A 23,539-nucleotide genomic window follows, 5' to 3' on the forward strand; every position below is an offset into this window, starting at 1 on the left:
TGTACAACCATTATTAATACATTTGAGGTTTTGTTTCCTTCTTCAGAATAGTTAAAGTGATAGAGAACTTTGTCAATGCCAATTTTAATGGCATGCCATTTGATAATCATTCAAAGCTCTCTTCATTTACTTGGAGATGAAATTAGTATTGTGGTAAAGATGTGTACCTAATCCAGTAAAAGCTGCAATTGGGAACTAAAAACATTTTACTCTGGATTTTCTGTTACAGTCACTGGTAATAGTCCAGGTAAGTTGGACCCTACAAAGATAGCACCTGAGCCTGTTGTTATTTGAAGCTTTAATGTGCTACTGAGTGCTGTGCTCAGCTTCTTTTGGTACATCCTACCTTGTATGATGGCCAGATTCTCTGATCAGTCTCAGTCCCATGGCAAAATATTTTGCATCCCATGCATCTGTCTATATTCCATCCCTATTTCAACTGTTATGCACTGAATTATAAACACAAAGGCATATATCAAAATTATATGGTTGTACTCAGTTAAAGGGTAGCCATCTAGATGACCTGGGACATGCTTATATTCTCCTTCTTAGGTTGTTACTGAACTGTAAGCATAGAAGTTTTACAAAATCTTGGAGCAAACTCATGAATCTCTGTGAGTGTGCCCCTGGACCCTTCGGGGAAACACTCGTTTAGGACATAATGTGGCTCTGTGAATGCACATTCCTCCTTGCGTTTCATGTCCACCCTGCTGGATGCTGAGAAAGTATTGTTTTTCTAACATTGTGATCAAAAATGTACAGAACTGTGTCAAGAAGAACTGAAGAGGAAATTTTTCTTTCTCGGCTTGAGATGCCACACTCAGGTTGAAAAGGGGACAAGTTTTAATGACATCCATCTGTTGCAGATTAAAATAAGTGGAGCTCAGCATTTGAATGCCTCGTCCAGAGTCACACTTAATAGGCATAAGTACAATTGGTTTTAGGATTGAGAGTTCTAGGGACCTAAAGCAGCAAAGCAGAAAGAGGTTAGTCTATTTGTCTGAGACTTTTACCCCAAACGAATTGCTATTGCCTCATTTTCTCTTTCTTGTACTTTTTATGTGTGAAATCTCCTGGTTGAGGCAAGAGACAACAGTCTATTTTGAAAGCATGCTTCTCCCCTACTAATACCTAATTTTAATTTTTAAATTCTTACTTTTGTCATACTCAGAGGGAAACATAGCATGGTAAAAATTGCTGCATCTCTCACCATGAGTCCCTGAATCCTCTTTTATCTCTGTGTTGATTGAAGGTAACCAGACTGACTGCTGTTTATCCTAAGCTCTTGTGTCAAGAGCTTTAATCACAGATTGACCTCTTTGTAGCATAGGGTTTGCATGTGTTTATGTGGAAGTAGGAGAAAAATATATACTTCCATGCTGGTCTATACTTTAAAAAACCTTCAAAGATGTCAATATCTACATATAAATTTTGAAGTCTCATTTGAATTTTGTTCTTGAAACTCATGCTCTGGAACCGTTTTATAATAACACACTTATTTGCATTTGCAAAATGCATTTCTAATACATTTTCTCACTTTGGGAAAACTCAATCCCTTAATGGAGTTCTAGAAGAATCCAACTTATAGCAGAATCTACTGTGACTCAACTGTTGAAGAGGTCCCTGGCAGGATGGCTCAGATGTTACATTTCCACTGTCTCTAGCCCCTCCAAAGCACTGGGAGCATTTTTTGCTAAAATTCCAGGGACTGGCTGTAAGTCTTTGACTTGCCTCTACTTTTTAGGAGTTTGATTCAGAAAAGAGAAAAATAGTTATTAAAACTTGTTTTTACGTAACAGCAAAAGCGATCCTCAATGTCATGCCCAGTCCCTAGAGAAGGTTCTAAGAGGGTCTAATAGAGTCCCCTCCGTGATGCCAGAAGCCCCCTTCAGACCAACAATTGCCTCTGTAAGCTTCCACAGGGTGTCTCCAGGTGTTTCTTCATCCCTAAAGGGTCAGGTGCTCCCTTCTGGCTCTACTTGTTCATGGCATTCTTTTTTTTTTTTTTTACAAGAATGATAGAGCACCCTGATCTTAGTTCATGAGTTTAGTCATGTTAGACATGTAGAGAGAGACAGTCAACTGGCTTTTAAATGCAGTGTGTACTTTACCATCTCTTTCTTTATTCCCAAGTGAGTATGTTTCTAATTAGTTTGTCTCAAGGCAGCTCTTCATTTTCCTAGGTGCATAGATGGCTGATAAATTTGGGGCTAGGGCTGTCTGCCAAGAATTCCCTCTCCAGCTAAGACACTCTGTTTAGCAAGTGCCGTGATTTTCAGAGCGAATATGTAGACCAAGGGCATACTGAGGTTATCACAAATGAAACAAACTTATAGCTCATAGGTTAGGTATTTGTACTAACATCTGCTTTGATACTTTGCAGGGATGAGGTAGAATAGCAGATAAGACTAGCTTTGAGGCTGATAAACATGGGTTAAGTCTTGAATCTTCACTGAAAGATTATGTGACCTTGGAAACTTGCCAAGCCTCTTTCCTCACCTATTAAATGAGCGTAATAATAGTTCCTTTCTCCTAGTATTATTGTAATAATGATAAAATGCATATGACTTCTTAGCTCTGTGCCTGACCCACAGTAAACACTCATAAATGTTACCTATAATTATGAAGCCTCATGTATAAGATGGAAGTATTTTCTAGGCATCCTCTTTAATATAGTATAGAGCATGTGCATTTATTTTAAAAATCTATGGGAAATAACCTTGTCATACTTTCTGTGACCTAATATTACTTAATTTTTGTTGTTTTTTAGTAAATGATGTTTCTTGTGGGATATTGACAGAACACGATGCAGAGTATAATGTTTCGCTTTTAAGTACTGCGGCAAGAAACCTGAAGGCGGAAAATCTTCCTGGAATTTAGAATTTGCTGCAAGCCGCAAAATACATTCATAGAATAGGCATTTAAAAATGAGTCATAATTCAGTCCCTGCAGCATTGCAGATATACTTGGGGCACCCTGCCATGGGCACAGCTTTCAGGAAGGATGGAGCGTGAGGCATCGTAGCAGGGCAGGCGGGAGGAGAAACAGTGCCATGTTAGTCATACCAGGACTCCGAGCGTGAATTCCAGATGTGTAGATTTCAGTCATACCTCTCAAATCCTCATAAATTACCTATATTATTTGTAAATTTATACGCCATTGTGGTTTTGGGTTAAATATGAGGTAATTTCGTCCTAGGGTTTTCAGTCTTCCCCTGTGTAAATCATTTTAATGGTATGCAAATAATTCTGTATTTGAGACTCCCAGAGAAAACGCTTACATTTCTATCTCTGTACGTCATCAGCAGTCACAATAAATAGGCCTGACAGAGTGTGCCAAGGGCCCTGGCCAAGTCCATTCTTCGAGAGAGGGCAGGGCGGCCTACTGAGGAGAATGATGGATTAAGAGCTGCCCCACCTGAATCTTAATTCCTAGTAGGTCCCTTTTCGTGTTACCATTTTCTCTGTAGTCAGATGTTGTACCACCCAAAGAACTATAAAATGATGCCAGTGTCTTGGAACCTAATGAAGGCTTATCATCATCCTTGTGTTAAGGTTTGAAAATCAGACTTTGTCAGCAGGTCAGAGAGGCAGGGCAATTGTGGCTACATCTCTTGAGAAGCCTCCCCGAGACTTTTTGTGGAGGAAATTCAGCTGTTCTCCCAGAATCAGATTTTGAGAGGAATGGGCGCAAGATGAGGACTTAAAAAGCAATTTGTACCCAGAGTGATCATCTTTACCAAGAGATTTGAGCCTGGTATTATGTCAGCTGGTTTAAATTTAATCTTGTTTTTCCGAAATCACTGGGATCACAAAATTTGCATCAGCCCAGTCCACACTTGCCAACTAGTGCTATCTGCTTTCCTCGAAGCATCCTTGGAGCTTTCTGTTATTCCCTTACAATGAGGACAGACTTTCAGGTGACCCATAATCAGTGCTCTCCCTCAGATGCATCTGAAAACCAAACAGTAAAGGAAGAGAAAGAAGAAACCCAGTACCTTATTTCATTTGTTTTTTAGCTCGACGTTAGGCTCAGTATAGAGTCACTAGCTTCCTGAAGCTAAAATGCATGGATAACAGTGGATTTGGGGGTAGTGTAAATTCATCTTCAAATGTGGCTGAAGAGTTGGAGTAAATTGGTAATAATTATTTTTATTGTTCTTTTATACTCTTTAATATAGCAGAGTGTATTTCCTATTGACTTTAATGTCTTTAAACAACTCTCTAGAAATACTGTGAAGTTGCTGACTTGTACTGTGAATTATTATTCAGTGTTTTAAACTCAGGATTGAAATATTTTGCAACTGAAGCTTTTCTTTGTTTTTTTTTTTTAACATCTTTAATGGAGTAGAATTTCTTTACAATGGTGTATTAGTTTCTGCTGTATAACAAAGTGAATCAGCTATACGTATACATATATCCCCATATCCCCTCCCTCTTGCGTCTCCCTCCCACTCTCCCTATCCCACCCCTCTAGGTGGTCACAAAGCACCGAGCTGATCTCCCTGTGCTATGTGGCTGCTTCCCACTAGCTATTTTATATTTGGTAGTGTATATATGTCCATGCCACTCTCTCACTTCATCCCAGCTTCCCCTTCCCCCTCCCCGTGTCCTCAAGTCCATTCTCTACATCTGCGTCTTTATTCCTGTCCTGCCCCTAGGTTCATCAGAACCTTTTTTAAATTTTTTTAGATTCCATATATATGTGTTAGTATACGGTATTTGTTTTTCTCTTTCTGACTTACTTCAGTCTGTATGACAGACTCTAGGTCCATCCACCTTACTACAAATAACTCAATTTCGTTCCTTTTTATGTCTGAGTAATATTCCATTGTATATATGTGCCACATCTTCTTTATCTTTTCATCTGTCGATGGACACAGTGCAGCTGAAGCTTTTCTGACGCATGGTGCAAACATTCTTGTGTTTCTGTCTTTGATATGTTTTCATGTTATCAATACTTCACTAAAGGTCTTTTCTTTTTCTCACAGTCTGACAGCAACGCAAGCTTCCTCCGTGCTGCCAGAGCAGGCAACTTAGACAAAGTAGTGGAATATCTCAAGGGGGGCATAGACATCAATACCTGCAACCAGGTAAGAGCACGGCCGCTGGTTCTGTATTATACATTGAAAACACTCTTATTACCTGCAGATACATTCCAAGAGCCCAGCTTTTTTCGTGTGCTTGTTGAATTTACTCAGATAGCAGCAATTCAGAATTATGAAAGTCCATTTTTCTTCCTTACCAACTTTTGAAGCCTCATATGGTTGTATCTAGAGTTAATAAGGCTGGCAAATTAGATAGACCAAAAATAATTGAACCTCAGTTTTGCCTATGAAATGATCTGGGCTGCCCTGAGCTGGAATGTTGACCAAGAACGATGTTTTACTTCTCATTTATCATCAACTAGTTATCCAGACTGTGGCTTCTTTTCTTGTTTGCTGTATGCCTTTTACTTAGGGGTAACTGATTGTTACAATTTGGGATAGAGAAATAAGAGGATAAAATCAAAATTATCCCTCCCTTTCCCCCTAATTAGTTTTTTATTTTTATTTTTTCAACTTTATGCCTTTATTTATTTTTTATGCTCTATTACACTGACTAGGACCACCAAAACAATCCCCCCAATTAGTTTTAAAATATAAATTTGAATGAGAAGAGGCTGCAACTGTTGGCTTAAATGAGGTATTTGGATTATTTATTTATCACATCCACTCGCTAAGGACTTTAGACAATATTATACATTTGGATATTATTTGGTCCCAGTGATGTTGAGATTTTTGTGCTATTTTTAACTAAGATTTTAATGCCATGAATTAAAGTGTCTAGTGGACTACAGTATTCAATACAGTGTGCTAAATGTTGCACATCGGTGTGTGTGTGGGGTATGTGTGTGTGTGTGTGTGTGTTTGTGTGTGTGTGTGTGAGACAGAGCTGACTGGGAAGTGAATAATCCTGACTAATTTTAAGTTAATAGGAGATGAATTTTATTGGCGGATTCTAAATCATCTATAGAATGCCTATGATATATATTGATATATATTCTGATATATATTGAGCCCAGTTACGTTCCATCTATAGTCGCCTGAAATTAGTATACCTTTCAAGTACAGCTTTTCAAAAACAACCTGATATCTTTTCATACTCAAACTTACTCTCCTCTCAAATTCCTACCTGCTGGTTTTCTCACCAATGTTAGTTCCAACAGCTCTCCACCCTTGTCTTCTCCCCTACACCAGTCTAGCACTCCTTTTTCAGTTCATCTTCCACATCCACAAATTTGCACTAACTCACAACACGGTCACTTACCATGGTTGCCGTAACAGCCTCCTTAATTAGGTCCTGTCTTCATCTTGTCCACTCTGGTCAATCTCCACACTATGTCTTGAGTCATCTTTCTAAAATAAAAATATGATTATGGCACTCCTTTCACTACCAAACTTTCTATGGCTTCCAGTGCTTAGGTCAGTAAGATAGTTGTATAAGAATTACCTGAAGCCTTTTGCAAAGGGTGCAGGATTTTCCTTGCTCCTCTTGAGAGTAACCGGCTTAAGAAGCACTGTCATCGATGGCAGTATTTCTTATCCTTTAGAGGAGTAACTCCGGTGGCATCAAAAATATTGAGTGTTGGGCTTCCCTGGTGGTGCAGTGGTTGAGAATCTGCCTGCTAATGCAGGGGACAGATTTGAGCCCTGGTCTGGGAAGATCCCACATGCCGCGGAGCAACTAGGCCCGTGAGCCACAACTACTGAGCCTGCGCATCTGGAGCCTGTGCTCCGCAACAAGAGAGGCCGCGACAGTGACAGGCCAGCACACCACGATGAAGAGTGGCCCCCGCTTGCCACAATCAGAGAAAGCCCTCGCACAGAAACAAAGACCCAACACAGCCAAAAATAAAAATAAATAAATTAAAAGAAGGTTCAACATTTAAAAAAAAAAATATTGAGTGCTTGCTGTAGGGAATATCAGTCTGCTGTCACCCTGAGCATCCCTATATATTCTTTTGCGTGTGTCAAGAATGAAAGGCCCTGTATGCTCTTTATCTGGAGCATTTCTCAGGGTAGTGATTGCAGTGAGCAACCTAGAGGGATTAGGTAACTTCTTCCTCTAGATAAGAAGTAGGCTTGTTCTTTCTTAATTTAAAAGCTGTGAATTCCCCAAGGTTAATGTTCTTCTTTAACAACCCACAACATGCCCAGGCATCCATCACTGGTCCTGTATGTCACTCGCATGGGATTGGGAGGGGGGCATAGGGAGCTGGTGTAAGCAACATATTGACACTCAGCCGCTCCTTTTGCCATGAACTGTAAAGTCCATTGTCTCTGATCCAGGAGACTCATGTCTTCTACCAGTATCAGGAAATAGTAGCAGTTAAGCTTTTTAGCTTGTAGGTGAGATAAAATCCCAGACCTTACATAGTTCTTGACCCTGACCTATGGAATAAGAGTAAATTCCTTTATCCCAATATATAAGACCTTCATATTTTACATATTTTACATCTCTATTTCTTATCCATCTTATATTATGAATCTCTTTTTGATATGTTTTTAGTGTTCTTTTGAACAAATAATTTGAAGTTTAGATACATTAGTTACTTTAAAAGAGAAAGACAACATCCAAATTCCTATATAGATATAGATAAATGAAATTCTTCCAAAGCTACCTGTGAGATTGAATATGAAATATTTAAAATTTTTAACATGTTAATTTTATTTATTTAGTTACTTAGTTATTTGGCCGCATGGCATGCGGGATCTTAGTTCCCTGACCAGTGATCAAACCTGTGCCCCTGCAGTGGAAGTGCGGAGTCTTAACCACTGGGCCACCAGGGAAGTCCCTTCACATGTTATTTTAGACTTTTTTCAAGTATATTAAATACATTCCCCCAATTTTAATATCAGTTCATTAACATTCTAAATTTGCAGTATGCTGGAAAATAGGCAATGAAACTGTTAGAACTATTAGTTCATTTGGTAAAATCATTGTAAGTGATACCAAAAGATGAACCCAAGGAAAATAAAGTTAACCTCAGTCAAACCAAGTCCACTTCACCCTAAAGTATAAGAAATATCTTAATCTTATAAAAGATCTTGGAGTTTATTTTTAAAGAAAAACAAACTCTCAGCAGTAAATACTCAATTCTTATTCACTTTATTGACCAACCTCACTTCTTGAGTTACTTTGATAAGTTTTTAACTGCCTAACATATTTTTCGTGTAGTGGCCGACTGTCCACTAGCATGTTACTATAAAGGGGAAGAACATGTATTTTTGTGAGAAGGCAACAAAATGTCATGAAACCACACAGAACTTAGAGCCCAGCAGTTTAAGTTCCATCTCCACTTTTGTTAAGTCATTTCAATTCAGAAAGTGACATTTTTCTAATCTCTAAAACAAGAAAGTAATAATACATTCAATCTTACACCACCGAGTTGCAGTGTAAATTAAATATGAAATATGAAAGGACTTTCTAAGGTGTACCTATTCTAATTGCAGTTACTGTGTATGTCTACCAAGAATCAGAAAAATTAAAATTGACCTCCACACAAAGTATGAGATTGACTCTCTTCAGTCACCTGAATTTACTAGGTAGAAAGTAAATGTTGTCTGGTGTTGGTTCTTTATTATTACCATTCAAGAATGTATATTAAATAGAGATTAGGGAAATGAAGTGACTAATGTTAACTAGTTAGTTGCTATGTATCAGGCTTTGTGCTGGTGGCTTTATGTGTGATGTTTCATCAATCAGCAGAGACAAATGTTATAAGGTAGGCATTTGCCTGAGTTTATAAATGCAGAAACTGAGTCCACAGGTGGTTAAGTGATGTCCCCAGGGTCACACAGATCTGTCTCTCACATACAAGTCTTTTCTACTACAAGACGTCTTCCTGAGATGTTTGAATCTTATTTTTAATCTACTATGCTAATATAAAAAGGACTTTATTCATCCTCAGATCAACATAATATGTAGTTAAAGGAACTTTTAAGTCAAAGAGCACCACCACCAGGATTACTACTAAAACTCAAATAAAATATAGAGCAGAATATAATTTCCAAACACTTAGGAGGGCAAAAGAGGCAACTCTTCAGCCAAAGTACTGCTATTTCTAAATAAGCTCAAAGCTAATATGCTCAAAGCTAAAAAAAGCTCAAAGCTAAATAAGCTCAAAGCTAGAAAAGCTCAAAGCTAATATGGCATATGAAAGAAGGAAAGAAAAAGTATTCTCTATTTTGCTTGTAAGCCTGAGTTTCTGGGGAGCATTATGTCATGTAACATAGAAAGCAGGATTTTCTGTACCCTGTTGTATTTCTCAATGAAAGGCAATCTGGGCTGTACCAACTTTCCAAAAATACCACATGTATTGGCGTGCTAAGATTCCTTAAACTGAAATTTGGATGAAAATCTTTTTCTTTATAAAATTGGTCTTGTAACTACCATGAGAATTTTGAAATTTAGTTGAAAAATACCATTTGGCTTCTAATTGTTTAAATGATGTGGGAAAAATTCATAAATTTGACACAAGACAATATTCTTAAAAAAAAAAACTTTGTTTTCATATTTTTCGCAAATAGTTACAAATCTGTTAACTTTCATTTTCCGTAAAAGATTAAGCTGGTAATGTATTTATTTATCTTTTAATCTCTTGTACATTCAGAAAGGAGAATAAATCCTAGTGTTTGCTCCTTATTTTTGAAACTCATATATACTTATTTTTTAAATTTATTTAGTAATTGTTCATAAGATTGCAATATTATAAACAAGGTTAACAGAGCAAGTATTCAATAAATATTAGCAAATATTTTTATATTGATTCTCAACCTAAGTTTTAGCAAAAGTGGTGCTGGGTCTTATAGGCAGGACAGAACATGAAAGGTATTATCATAGCCTGTGTCACCAATTAGGAAATATCACGTTTAGTAGCAATTTGGTAACAGTTACTGTTTATCTGGGTTTCTTTAAATTAAAATCTTTTTTGGAACTAAAATCTTCTTTATAAATGCCATTTGGGTCCATCTGGTCTGGACCTCTCTTTAAAAATGCCAGAAATGACATTTAAAAATGCCAGAAACAACAAAAATGAATAACTGAGAATTGAATTCATAGAATTAATGGAATATGGAATGAACTGTGTATAGTTTTCTAACAAGTTAAATGAGGTAAAAGTATTTGTACAAATAATCTTGTTATATATCTATGAGCTTATTTTGACCCCTCATTTAGAAGAAGCCAAAGTGTTGCCTCTGTCTAGTTCTGGCTATGTGTGCTCTTGTTTCTGGATTCTGCATTATTCTCTGATTTTTTTCAATACATTAATACCAGTTCTTGCTCTGTACTGAGTAGCACTAAGTTGGATTTGAATAATGTATGCTAAATATTTTGAGAACTTAGAATTTTTAGTTTCAATGTTGATAAGTCATCCAATGTAAAGTAATTCCGGTAGAGACTTCCTCAACTACTTGTCCATAGCTCTGAAAAGTTTCACTTCTGTGTGTCACTACACAGGATTATGAAGATCTTCTTTCATTTAAAAATTGCCAAGGGTAGCTTCACTCAAATTTTTTTATGACTTGTCTTTTTTAATTTAATTTTTTATATTTTTTATTTATTCATTTATTTTTGGCTGCTTTGGGTCTCCGTTACTGCCCGCGAGCTTTCTCTAGTTGTGGTGAGCGGGGGCTACTCTTCATTGCAGTGCGCGGACTTCTCATTGCAGTGGCTTCTCTTGTTGTGGAGCTTGGGCTCTAGGCATGCGGCCTTCAGTAGTTGTGGCTCACAGCCTCTAGAGCTCAGGCTCAGTAGTTGTGGTGCATGGGCTTAGTTGCTCCATGGCATGTGAGATCTTCCCAGACCAGGGATTGAACCCATGTCCCCTTCATTGGCAGGCAGATTCTTAAGTGCTGCGCCACCAGGGAAATCCCGACTCGTCTTCTTAAGTACTCTGCTAATGTGATTTAGATTGAACAGAACAATTTATATTCTAAGAATTCTCTTGAATTCTCTTTTTCTATGACTAAAAGATGTGGATTTTAAAACATAACTCCCAGGCAGCCACTCAAACCTCCTTAAGTCATCTCAAATTTTATCATCATAACAGTCTTTCGGCCAGTCTGAACTCAGGCTTACCATTTGTTTATCTGTTTATTCAAGCATGTATTGTGTGTTTACTATGTGGCAGGCACTGTCCTAGGTGCCATGAAGAGAGAGACAGAACCCTGCCCTCATATAGCTTATAATCTACAACCTGAGAGAGACAGTCTCTAAGGAAAAAACTAAAATATCTGGAAAGAGAGATGGAAGTAAATGACAGGGAGAAAAATATAGTAGGGGGGGAGGAGAGGGAGGGGAAGGGGAGCAGCATGTTACTTGAGGTCGGATGGTCAGAGGAAGACCTGAAGGAATTGAACAAGGAAGCCCTGCACTGTTTGGAGGGAGTATATCTTAGAAGAAGGCTTGACGGGGAGAAAACCCCAAGGAGGGAGCATGCCTGGCGTGTTTGAAGCCAGTGTAGCTGGAGTAAAACGAGGGAGGGGAAGAGAAGTAGGAGGTCGGGGAGAGCCCAAGGCAGCACCAGAGAGCATGTAGGCTATTTTAAGAACTTTGGCTTTAATTCCGAGAGAAGAGAAGTGATTAGCAGAGAAGGGACATAAGCTGACTTAAGTTTGAATAGTCACCCTTAGACTGAAAGGGAGCAAGGGCAGAAGGAGGGAACACTTTTGAAATACTTTACCAAGACAAAGGAGTATTAACACTTTACAAAGGAGTATTACACTTTATAAAGGAGTATTACACTTTTTGTCATACTTTCAGTGAGAGATGAGGTGTTCTAGGTAAGCAGGCAGGAGAGATGGTGAGAAGTGGTTGGATTCTGGATATATTTTGAAGATAGAGCTGATAGGTTTTGTTGATGGATTTCATGTAGTCTAAGAGCAAAAGAGAGGAGTCAGGGATGAAGGCTGGGGTCGCAAAGAGAATAATGAGGGTGGAAGATTCATTACCCGAGAGGAGAGAGAAGGTGTGAACTAATCGTCTAGGAGAGTGGGAGAGCGTGATTAAGTGTAACAGTGAATGATTGCCGAGTGGAAAAGGGAGGAGTCAGAGATGAAGGCTGGGGTCGCAAGACGAATGTGGGCTAACGTTTCATTAACTGAGATGGGAAAGACTGTGGTTTGAGCAGGTTTGAGGGAATAATCAGAAGGTCACTTGAGAACATGTTAAATTTGATTTGTCTAGTTGATATCCAAGATATTGAGCATGTAGTTGGATAGATGCGTCTGGCGTTCAGAGGAGAGAGTTTGGCCAGAGATCTATTATTTGGAGCATTCAGTGTTATAGATGTTATGTAAAACCAGGAAACTGGACAAGGTTGCCAAAACAGTGAGTGAAAAATTTATGAAAAATTGAAGAGGTCCAAGGACTGAGCCTTGGGACCCTCCATCTCTTAGAGGTCAGGAAGATGAGGAGGAACCAGGAAGGGGAATGGGGAAGAGTTGCCCAGAGAAGTGGCAAGAAACCCTGGAGTGCAGTGTCTCGGAAGCCAAGTGAAGGAGTTATTTTCAGGTGGAGGAAATGATCAACCCTATAAAATGCTGTTGATCAAATAAGCTGAGGAACAGAACAAATGCTGTAGTGAAGTGGTGGTAGCTAATGACTTGTTAAAGGCATTTTCAGTTGCCTGGTGGGGTGAAAGCCTGACTGGAGTTGATTCAGTCGGTAATGAGCAGACCAGATACTACTGGAAGGTCTCTTTCTGTAACGGGAAGGAGAGAACAGGGGACGTAGCTGGAAGAGGAGGTAGGATTAAGAGAGGCTTTTTAAAAAATATGAGATAAATCATAGCATTTTTGTTTTATTAATGGAAAAAAGCAGAAGAGGGAAAAATCAATGATGCATGAGAGAGAGGGTAGACTTGCTGGATGGTGTCCTAGGGTAAGTGAGAGGGGATGGGACCTGGTGCGCAAGTGGGGGAGTCGGCCTTTGCTAAGAACATGGATAGTTCAGGAAAAAGAAGGGTTTAGGGATAAAAGACCAAGAAGTAGTGTGGGTGTGGTGCTGGGAGCTGGATGTGGAATGGAAATTCTCTTTTAATTGCTTCTAGTTTTTAGTGAAAGATGAATGTCATCAGCACAGAGCTAAGATGGGAGAGGAGGTGTTGGAGATTGAGGAGACAGAAAATATGAAATAATCATCTAGGAGAGTGGGAGAGAGAGTGATTAAGGGTAACAGACTATGATTGCCAGGCAGTGTTAAGGGCCCACTTAAGGATTATGACAAGCGAGCACGTATGTGTATCTCTGCAGCCACATTCAGACATGGGATCAGTTGCAGAGATTGTGGTAGAGCTAAGCATGTATAGTACAGCCAGAGAAGGGCAAGCCAACTGCGGATGCATCCAAGGGAATGACTAAAATGATTATAAAGATTATGCATGGAATTTAGGCTGAATGAGGAAAGAAATGGACACAGTGAAAAGGTGAACAGACTCTAGGTGTCAGGGGCTGAAGGATTGTTTGATTTGGGTCAGTAGATTGGCGGGAGGGTAAATGGAAGTTAACGGCTCGGGTGCTCGAAGTTGAAATCCTGGAGGAAGATTATATCATTGGAAATGACCGTGGAAAGAGTAGATGAGGTAGAGAAAAGAAAAATTATTGGTGGAAAAGTCAGGAACCTGAATGTGTAGAGTTCTGGGAAAACCACCTTCATATATGTTGGAAAAGGTGGCAATGAACTAGAAGCTAAAATCTTCAAGAGATGAGGATGGGATCTAAAACATACAGGCTGGTGGCTTCTGGAGGTTTATGTAAAAGGATGAGGAAAAAATCGTTTTGAAGAGCAAGGAGCATTAGCATAGCTCCACTGAGTCCAGTGGTTAATTGGGGTGTAGGGGATAAATATTATCACTTGAGTAGACTTCAGGGAAGCAGTAGCTTCGGGTTTCATTTAGAACAGAAAGGTTAAAAGGAATGCTCAGAGAAAAGATTTAAGACACAGATGCTGCTAATAACCACATTCATGTCTTCTAGAGGCCATTGTGTAAGAATTTCAGGACATGGGAAGTGATCAGAGACATCGTTAGAAAAGGGGATAGCAAGGCCTACAGGGGTTGCATTTGGAGGGATGAGGATTCACGTGGTGACTGGCACAAAGAGGGATACAGGGTGTAATAAGTGTAGTCCATATGGTCCCAACCAGATGGTGATGGTGAGATTGTGAGAGTTGTCTGGAGCAAGATAAGAGGCAGCAGGGAGTCTAGCCAGGAGCCCATAGAGTTATGGAGTCTCACCTTGATTTCTGCTGTGGAGGGTCAACAGAGGGAAGATCTTGATCCAAACACGTATTCAATACAGCTCTTCAGATACGCACTACAACCAAACACAGGTGGTGTGTGAGGTAAGAGGTAGAGGCCATTTTCGCTTAGTCATTTTTCTGCTTGGTTATTTTCTTTGTGCCATTAAAAATCAAACAGCCCCTTTGCAGTAACCGAGATTTTGACCATTCATAGTCTAACCGTCTCTTTGTCTGCTGATCACTTACTCTAAACAGTCTTCTTCCTTTATTCTATAGAAGTTTCCCAAGCCTCTCCCATCCCTCCCTACCCTCATAGATTTCTCCTTATCCTTTCGTGTGTATGTGTTTTGATGATTATAAAGGTGTAACCCCAAATCCTAGGATCTCTAGTCTTTTCAAGGCCTTCTCTCTTCTGGAATAAGGAGGAAGGAAAAAAAGGAAACCTTGTTTTCAGATGATACCTTCTTTAGATTCAGAAAAAGAGAAGAGAATTCAGCAGCTCCGTATGAAAAGGTGCTTGTCTGTTGAGATGGACGTGATCAGGGGCTACCTGTCTCTTGATGAGCCTGTATATGTACGTGCGTATAACTTGATGTAGGCAACTGATTTTAGTCCTTTACTCAGTTTCTTTTCAGCCTCTTCCCGCAGAAATGAAAAGTCTTCAGGGTAAAATGAAAGAGTCTAAGATGCAGATGAACAAAAGCTCATAAGGGCACACCTTGGAAGAGGTCATCCCTGGCTCTCCCCACACCCTCATTCCCCTAGCTACCACCACACACACACACACACAAAAAAGCTACCATCAATAAAAAGAAGAAAACTTCTTTGTGTAGGGTAGAGGGGGCAGAGAGGACAATCTGAAATTAAACCCTGCACCTGAGTGGGTATGCAGACTCACTGCGGGGGTGAGAGAAGCATGCCACTGCCCTTGGGAAAGAAGTTTATCGGAGAACCTGTGATGTGATATTTCCCTTAAGGAATGAGGGAAGACAACAATAGTGCCCATGGGAGGCAGAGGAGGGAAGTAGCATGAGAAAGAAGCAATTTACCAGGGAGGTGAGAATATATTTTCTCATCCAGAGCAACCACCAGAAGTTATATCAAGAGATCTGTTATTCAAGTTCCCTTGAAATTATTAATTTAGACCTCAAACTGGAGACAGTCTCTACAGCCCTTTTTTTTTTTTTGTGGTACGCGGGCCTCTCATTGTTGTGGCCTCTCCCGTTGCGGAGCACAGGCTCCGGATGTGCAGGCCCAGCGGCCATGGCTCACGGGCCTCACCGCTCCGCGGCATGTGGGATCCCCCCGGACCGGGGCGCGAACCCGTGTCCCCTGTATTGGCAGGCGAACTCTCAATCACTGCGCCACCAGGGAATCCTACAGCCCTTTTTAATGACTTCTTTTAGTGAGATTTCTGTGTCTCTAAAGAAGACATTAGATTCTTATTAACCATTTGCATTCACAGCTAACAATTTAGCAATACACAGAAAGGAAGGCAAACTCCACAAACTGAGAACTTGGAACATCAACAACACAGGAAAATTAAGGGGTTTAAAAAGAAAGGCCCATGAAGTATACCAATCTAAATACGGCTACTAGCTTATATGAACCAGGTCACAATGAATGATTTATAAACTAGTATTTAAGCTTCAGTGTTTAGTGAAAAGGGCACTTTGCTGCAAGGAGTAAGACCCAGGATTGGTACACAGTAGATTTCCAATTAATATTTGATAAATGAATAATTGAATAAACACAGACATTGAGCCAATCACTTAAATTATTCTGAGTCAAATAATCCATTCGTGAAATGGGAAGTAATAATACCTATGATATCAAATAATAGTTTCTTTATTGCATGCCTACTACATGCTCATCACTGTGTTACATACTTCATGTATGTAATCTTCGCAACATACTTCTCTACCTTAAAGGGAAACTACTTTGGGCTCAAATGATACGTGAGAAAACCCACTGTGTTGCACACACTCATTCAGGAGGCCAAATTATGGCTGTGACAGTTGCAGCTGCAGAGAAGTTAAAAAAGTTGGGCTGGCCACAATGGATGATTTCACTCAAGATAGAGTAGCTGGATGGACAAATTCTGGATAAGTTCTAACAAGTTTATTCCTTCCAACTTAATCAAAATTGTCATTATTGCTTTCAGACAACTTGTGATTCTGTGGGAAATAGTAAAGCTTCTAATACTTAGGAAGGTTCTAGTCTTCCTTCCTCAAGCATCTATTCTGCTTTCCAAATGGAAAGACCCAAGTTTCATCAGGTTATGTTTACAGACTATCTCTTGAGGTAGTATTTCTCCTACTTAGAGAAGGAGATTTTGGGGGGAGCCCTGAGAATACATCTGTATGCTTCAGTTTCAGAAATCCTGCATTAAGATTCATGTTCCTTTAAATGATCCCTTGGAATCAATCAAGAACACAAGAACAAGAAATTACTAGATGATATTTAATTAAAATGTGATTTACCCAGATGATCTAGCATATATGTCTATTAATTTTTTTAAGATTGGCACTTAAATGAAAATATCAGATTAAAAAAATTCTCAGAGAATTCTGAGATCCTCAAGAGCACATCCAAGGATTCCAGGCTGAGAAAAGCCACTTTATCTTTTTTGTTTTTTTTTGCGGTACGTGGGCCTCTCACTGTCGTGGCCTCTCCCGTTGCGGAGCACAGGCTCCGGACGCGCAGGCTCAGCGGCCATGGCTCACGGGCCCAGCCGCGGCATGTGGGATCTTCCCGGACCGGGGCACGAACCCGCGTCCCCTGCAGCGGCAGGCGGACTCTCAACCACTGCGCCACCACGGAAGCCCGAAAAGCCACTTTAGATTAAATCCTTCTCTCACGGTCTAATTTGCTCTTATACACATTAATATTAACCAGCTTCAGCCTCAGAGAGTGCACTTTTCCTGATTGTGTTTCCAAAGGCTAGAGGTGGACGTAGTTGTACCTGACTTGTCTGTGCACTGACCACATTTCCTGATAGAATGCACAGTGACTGGATGAATTAAACAAAATCCTGCTTACCTCTGCATGAGACATACTATTCATTAGCTCATTCATTGTAAGAATATTACTGCAGTATCCTTCGCCTTGTGCTAGGTACTATATTAGGCGTAGAGGTTACAAAGGTGAATAGATTTGACTTTTGTTCATAAGAAGCCTTGTTGGGAAGATAAACAGGACACAAAATTCAATCAGTTGTGAAAAGAACCAAATTTTGTGATTGTTCAGAGGATAAAGTGACTAAGCTGGCTTGTGTATCGCAGACAAACCTGAAATTGATACTGAATGCAATTTGCAGGAATCATTTTATTGGGTTGGCCAAAAAGTTTTTTCCATAACATCGTCTGGAAAAACCTGAATGAACTTTTTGGCCAACCCAATATTATGATGGAAAGCAGAGTGATGGTGTGGTACTTGGAAGACTCCCATAAGCTAAGTTTTCTTGTTTGATGGCTCCCTCCTCACTCTTCCCATATTCTTTTAGAGCCCAGCAAGCCAAATTTGGCTTATTTTTAATTAAAATTGTAAAAAAGGGGGATATTATTAATTATTAATTATCTAATAACATTACTAGATTTTTTTATGGGTACCTGGAAATGTAAACTTGGTTCCTCGCACAATGCTTGACATATAATACATGTACAAAAAAGTTTAGGTGAATAATTGATATTCAGTTATTATTAATTATTGAATTTAAGCTTTCTCTAGTTTACATTAATTTGAAACTCTGTGCCATGTTTTTATCTGAGTTTAATATGGTGGACAACATTCTTGTGTCTCACCAGAAGTAGGCGGACACAGCACATACGAGAATGAGCTGTGCGGAACCTTTTTAGGTTGCACGCTCCTGTTTTGCTTCCTTCCTTTTGAGGTCCTGCTGCTCTTTCACTCTCTCACTTCAATCTCACCCTTGGCCCCTGGAGGGACATCCACTTCAGGCTGCCCTACTAGAGGAGTTTTCTCGTTTCATTTTAAAAAAAGTTACTGGTTAATTCTGATATACATTCCTTCCCCTGCTTGCCAATCTTGATAAATTCTATGTCAGAAGAAGATCCATGTTTTTAATGCCCTCTTTTAAGATGAATTGATTGAAATATTAAATGAGTCTGTGATAAATATACAAAGATGAGACTTCGTCTAGTAGATAATTTCTAGTTTTTTTATTTTTTATTTTTTTGCGGTACGCGGCCTCTCACTGTTGTGGCCTCTCCCGCTGTGGAGCACAGGCTCCGGACGCGCAGGCTCAGTGGCCATGGCTCTCGGGCCCAGCCGCTCCGCGGCACGCGGGATCCTCCCGGACCGGAACACGAACCCACATCGCCTGCATTGGCAGGCGGACTCTCAACCACTGCGCCACCAGGGAAGCCCGATATTTTCTTTAAATCTTCTGGAAATTATACTCTCATTACTTGTCATTTAAGAACCAAAGAATTTTACTACTGTAAGTAACTTATGGGATCAACCAAACATAACCCCTTTCCTCCATTTTTAAGTTAAATTAAAACTAACTAAGCTTGGCATGGACATGATACTATAACTGTCTAGAATTCATTATAGAATTCCTTTCTAATTTTGACACTCTTAGAGATTGTAAGTCTAGAGGCCTAAAGGAAATAGTTTTTCTCCTTAACTACTGACTTATTATCAGAGGCTAAGATATTTTTATTCTAAAAAAATATCAACTAAGAGTTAATGAGAAATTGAGATCTAAAGAAAGCGAAATAGAATTATAATGCAGAGCCCATAGGGGTTTTTTTGTTGTTTTAATGGTAGGGGTTAAGAGTATAGTTTCTGAGCTAGAATCACCAGGTAGTTCATAACTCATAATGTTCAATTCAGGGTTAAATGAGTTAATGCAATTAAAAGCTTAGATCTAAGCCTGACACATGAGAATAAACTGTAATAAGTTTTAGGTTTTATTTAAATAATTTGCTGCTGACTTTTAATGTCTAAATCTCTTTAAACCATGACTATTATAATAAGTAGCTCAAATAATTTTCTGTCTTTGAACTTCATGTTAAGTCAGATGTCTTGCTTTAATACATGTTAAGTCAAATACTAAAGAAGTAATTTATATATCATTTCTCATAAAATTAACCAGAGAAATGAGACCACATGAAAATGACATTTAACTTAGGAGAGTTAAAACTCAGTAGTAAAATAACAGCTCTTTGAATTTTTGACAGGATGACTACTAAGAGACCAGGTTCCCATCTGCTTTTTAGGTTTCATTAGAATTCAAAATACATTTAAAACTAATCATTTCTGTCTAACTTAATAATTTTCCCAGCCCAGGTAAGCATTTATATGTTAGACCCAAAATACTCAATTCAAGAGTGATTTGTACATGCTCCTCTGTGGGCTTTAACCATGGAGGAAGAGGCCACAAGCCAAGGAATGCAGGTGACCTCTAGAAGCTGGAAAAGGCAAAAAGAACTGTTCTACCCTAGAACCTCTGGAAGGAATGCAGCCCTGCTGACACCATGATTTTAGCCCAGTGAAACTCAGCGTGGACTTCTGACTTCAGACTGCCATCTGCTTGTGGCCCCTTCCATGAAAGAAAAAACGCTCAATTCAGCTCATCATCTTTATCCAGATCTCTGTGATAGAAAACAGAAAGAGTTAGGAATATGTGTGAATTTATTACTTTCTGCATCTAACCAGGAAATCATAATATCTTACATTTGTAAGAGTCCAAATAACATAAACATACATTACTTTATTTATATATTTTTTTACATCTTTATTGGAGTATAATTGCTTTACGATGACATACATTACTTTATATTCTTGGTTTTTTGCATTTTTGCCATTTTATTTTATTCATATTTTTATTTATTTATTTTTAACATCTTTATTGGAGTATAATTGCTTTACAAAGGTGTGTTAGTTTCTGCTGTACATAAGAATAGTGTGAATCAGCTATACATATACATACACCCTCATATCTCATCCCTCTTGCATCTCCCTCCAACTCTCCCTAACCCACCCCTCTAGGTGGACACAAAGCACCAAGCTGATCCCCGTGTGCTGTGCGGCTGCTTCGCACTAGCTATCTGTTTTACATTTGGTAGTGTATATATGTCCATGCCACTCTCTCACTTCATCCCAGCTTACCCTTCTCCCTTCCTGTGTCTGCAGGTCCATTCTCTATGTCTGAGTATTTATTCCTGTCCTGCCCCTAGGTTCATCAGAACCATTGTTTTGTTTTTTGTTTTTTTTTTTTTATATATTCCATATATAAGTGTTAGCATATGGTGTTTGTTTTTCTGTTTCTGACGTACTTCACTCTGTATGATAGTCTCTAGGTCCATCCACCTCACTACAAATAACTCAATTTCATTCCATTTTATGGCTGAGTAATATTCCACTGCATATAAGTGCCACATCTTCTTTATCCATTCATCTGTCGATGGACACTTAGGTTGGTTCCATGTCCTGGCTATTGTAAATAGAGCTGCAATGAACATTGTGGTACATGACTCTTTTTGAGTTATGGTTTTCTCAGGGTATATGCCCAATAGTGGGATTGCTGGGTCGTATGGTAGTTCTGTTTTTAGTTTTCTCAGGAACCTCCATACTGTTGTCCATAGTGGTTGCACCAATTTACATTCCCACCAACGGTGCAGCAGGGTTCCCTTTACTCCACACTCTCTCCAGCATTTATTGTTTGTAGATTTTTTGATGATGGCCATTCTGACCAGTGTGAGGTGATACCTCATTGTAGTTTGGATTTTCATTTCTCTAATGATTAGTGATGTTGAGCATTGTTTCATGTGTTTGTTGGCAATCTGTATATCTTCTTTGGAGAAATGTCTATTTAGGTCTTCTGCCCATTTTTGGATTGGGTTGTTTGTTTTTTTGATATTGAACTGCATGGGCTGCTGTATATTTTGGAGATTAATCCTTTGTCAGTTGCTTCGTTTGCAAATATTTTCTCCCATTCTGAGGGTTGTCTTTTCATCTTGTATATGGTTTCCTTTGCTGTGCAAAAAAGCTTTTAAGTTTCATTAGCTCCCATTTATTTATTTTTGTTTTTATTTCCATTTCTCTAGGAGGTAGGTCAAAAAGGATCTCACTGTGATTTATGTCATAGTGTTCTGCCTATGTTTTCCTCTAAGACTTTTATAGTGTCTGGCCTTACATTTAGGTGTTTAATCCATTTTGAGTTTATTTTTGCGTATGGTGTTAGGGAGTGTTCTAATTTCATTCTTTTAAATGTAGCTGTCCAGTTTTCCCAGCACCACTTATTGAAGAGGCTGTCTTTTCTCCACTGTATATTCTTGCCTCCTTTATCAAATATAAGGTGACCATATGTGCGTGGGTTTATCTCTGGGCTTTCTATCCTGTTCCACTGATCTATATTTCTGTTTTTGTGCCAGTACCACACTGTCTTGATTACTGTAGCTTTATAGTGTAGTCTGAAGTCTGGGAGCCTGATTCCTCCAGCTTTGTTTTTCTTTCTCAAGATTGCTTTGGCTATTCAGGGTCTTTTATGTTTCCATACGTATTGTGAAATGTTTTGTCCTAGTTCTGTGAAAAATGGCATTGGTAGTTTGATAAGGATGGCACCGAATCTGTAGATTGCTTTGGGTAGTACAGTCATTTTCACAAAGTTGATTCTTCCAATCCAAGAAAATGGTATATCTCTCCATCCGTTTGCATCATCTTTAATTTCTTTCATCAGTGTCTTATAGTTTTCTGCATACAGGTCTTTTGTGCACTTAGGTAGGTTTATTTCTAGGTATTTTATTCTTTTTGTTGCAATGGTAAATGGGAGTGTTTCCTTAATTTCTCTTTCAGATTTTTCATCATTAGTTTATAGGAATGCAAGAGATTTCTGTGAATTAATTTTGTATCCTGCTGCTTTACCAAATTCACTGATTAGCTCTAGTAGTTTTCTGGTAGCATTTTTAGGATTCTCTATATATAGTATCGTGTCATCTGCAAATAGAGACAATTTTATTTCTTCTTTTCCGATTTGGATTCCCTTTATTTCTTTTTCTTCTTCTCTGATTGCTGTGGCTAAAACTTCCAAAATGATATTGAATAATAGTGGTTAGAATAGGCAACCTTTTCTTGTTCCTGATCTTAGTGGAAATGGTTTCAGTTTTTCACCATTGAGAATGATGTTGGCTGTGGGTTTGTCATATATGGCCTTTATTGTGTTGAGGTAAGTTCCCTCTATGCCTACTTTCTGGAGGGTTTTTATCATAAATGGGTGTTGAATTTTGTCAAAAGCTTTTTCTGCATCTATTGAGATGATCATGTGGTTTTCTTCCTTCAATTTGTTAATATGGTTTATCACATTGATTAGTTTGCATATATTGAAGAATCCTTGCATTTCTGGGGTAAACCCCACTTGATCATGGTGTATGATCCTTTTAATGTGCTCTTGGATTCTGTTTGCTAGTATTTTGTTGAGGATTTTGCATCTCTGTTCATCAGTCATATTGGCCTATTGTTTTCTTTTTTTTTTTTTTTGCGGTACGTGGGCCTCTCACTGTTGTGGCCTCTCCCGTTGTGGAGCACAGGCTCTGGACGTGCAGGCTTAGTGGCCATGGCTCACAGGCCCAGCCACTCCACGACATGTGGGATCTTCCCAGACCGGGGCATGAACCCGTGTCCCCTGCATCGGCAGGCGGACTCTCAACCACTGCGCCACCAGGGAAGCCCTATTGTTTTCTTTTTTTGTTGCATCTTTTGATATCAGGGTGATGGTGGCCTCATAGAATGAGTTTGGGAGTGTTCCTCCCTCTGCTATATTTTGGAAGAGTTTGAGAAGGATAGTTGTTAGCTCTTCTCTAAATGTTTGATTGAATTTGCCTGTGAAGCCATCTGGTCCTGGGCTTTTGTTTGTTGGAAGATATTTAATCACAGTTTCAAATTCAGTGCTTGTGATTGCTCTGTTCATATTTTCTATTTTTTCCTGGTTCAGTCTCAGAAGGTTGTGCTTTTCTAAAAATTTGTCCATTTCTTCCAGGTTGTCCATTTTATTGGCATATAGTTGCTTGTAGTAAACTCTCATGATCCTTTGTATTTCTGCAGTGTCAGTTGTTACTTCTCCTTTTTCATTTCTAAATCTACTGATTTGAGTCTTCATTTTTTTCTTGATGAGTCTGCCTAATGGTTTTTCAATTTTGTTTATCTTCTCAAAGAACCAACTTTTAGTTTTATTGATCTTTGCTACCATTTCCTTCATTTCTTTTTCATTTATTTCTGATCTGATCTTT

General features: G+C 39.0%; 1 protein-coding gene across 11 annotated transcripts in view; it reads left to right on the forward strand.

The window, feature by feature from the left end:
• The window catches only part of ANK2 (ankyrin 2), a 242,476-nt gene that overhangs the window by 29,973 nt on the left and 188,964 nt on the right, over positions 1-23,539 (forward strand). For all 11 annotated transcript variants that reach the window (XM_082653618.1, XM_082653622.1, XM_082653624.1 and 8 more), the window contains exon 2: positions 4,991-5,092. In XM_082653618.1, coding sequence (XP_082509744.1) covers positions 4,991-5,092 — 102 coding nt within the window. The remainder of the gene's footprint in view (positions 1-4,990; positions 5,093-23,539) is intronic.

The sequence above is a fragment of the Grampus griseus genome (assembly GCF_964374135.1).
Source record: "Grampus griseus genome assembly, chromosome: 4".
Taxonomy (NCBI): Eukaryota; Metazoa; Chordata; class Mammalia; order Artiodactyla; family Delphinidae; genus Grampus; species Grampus griseus.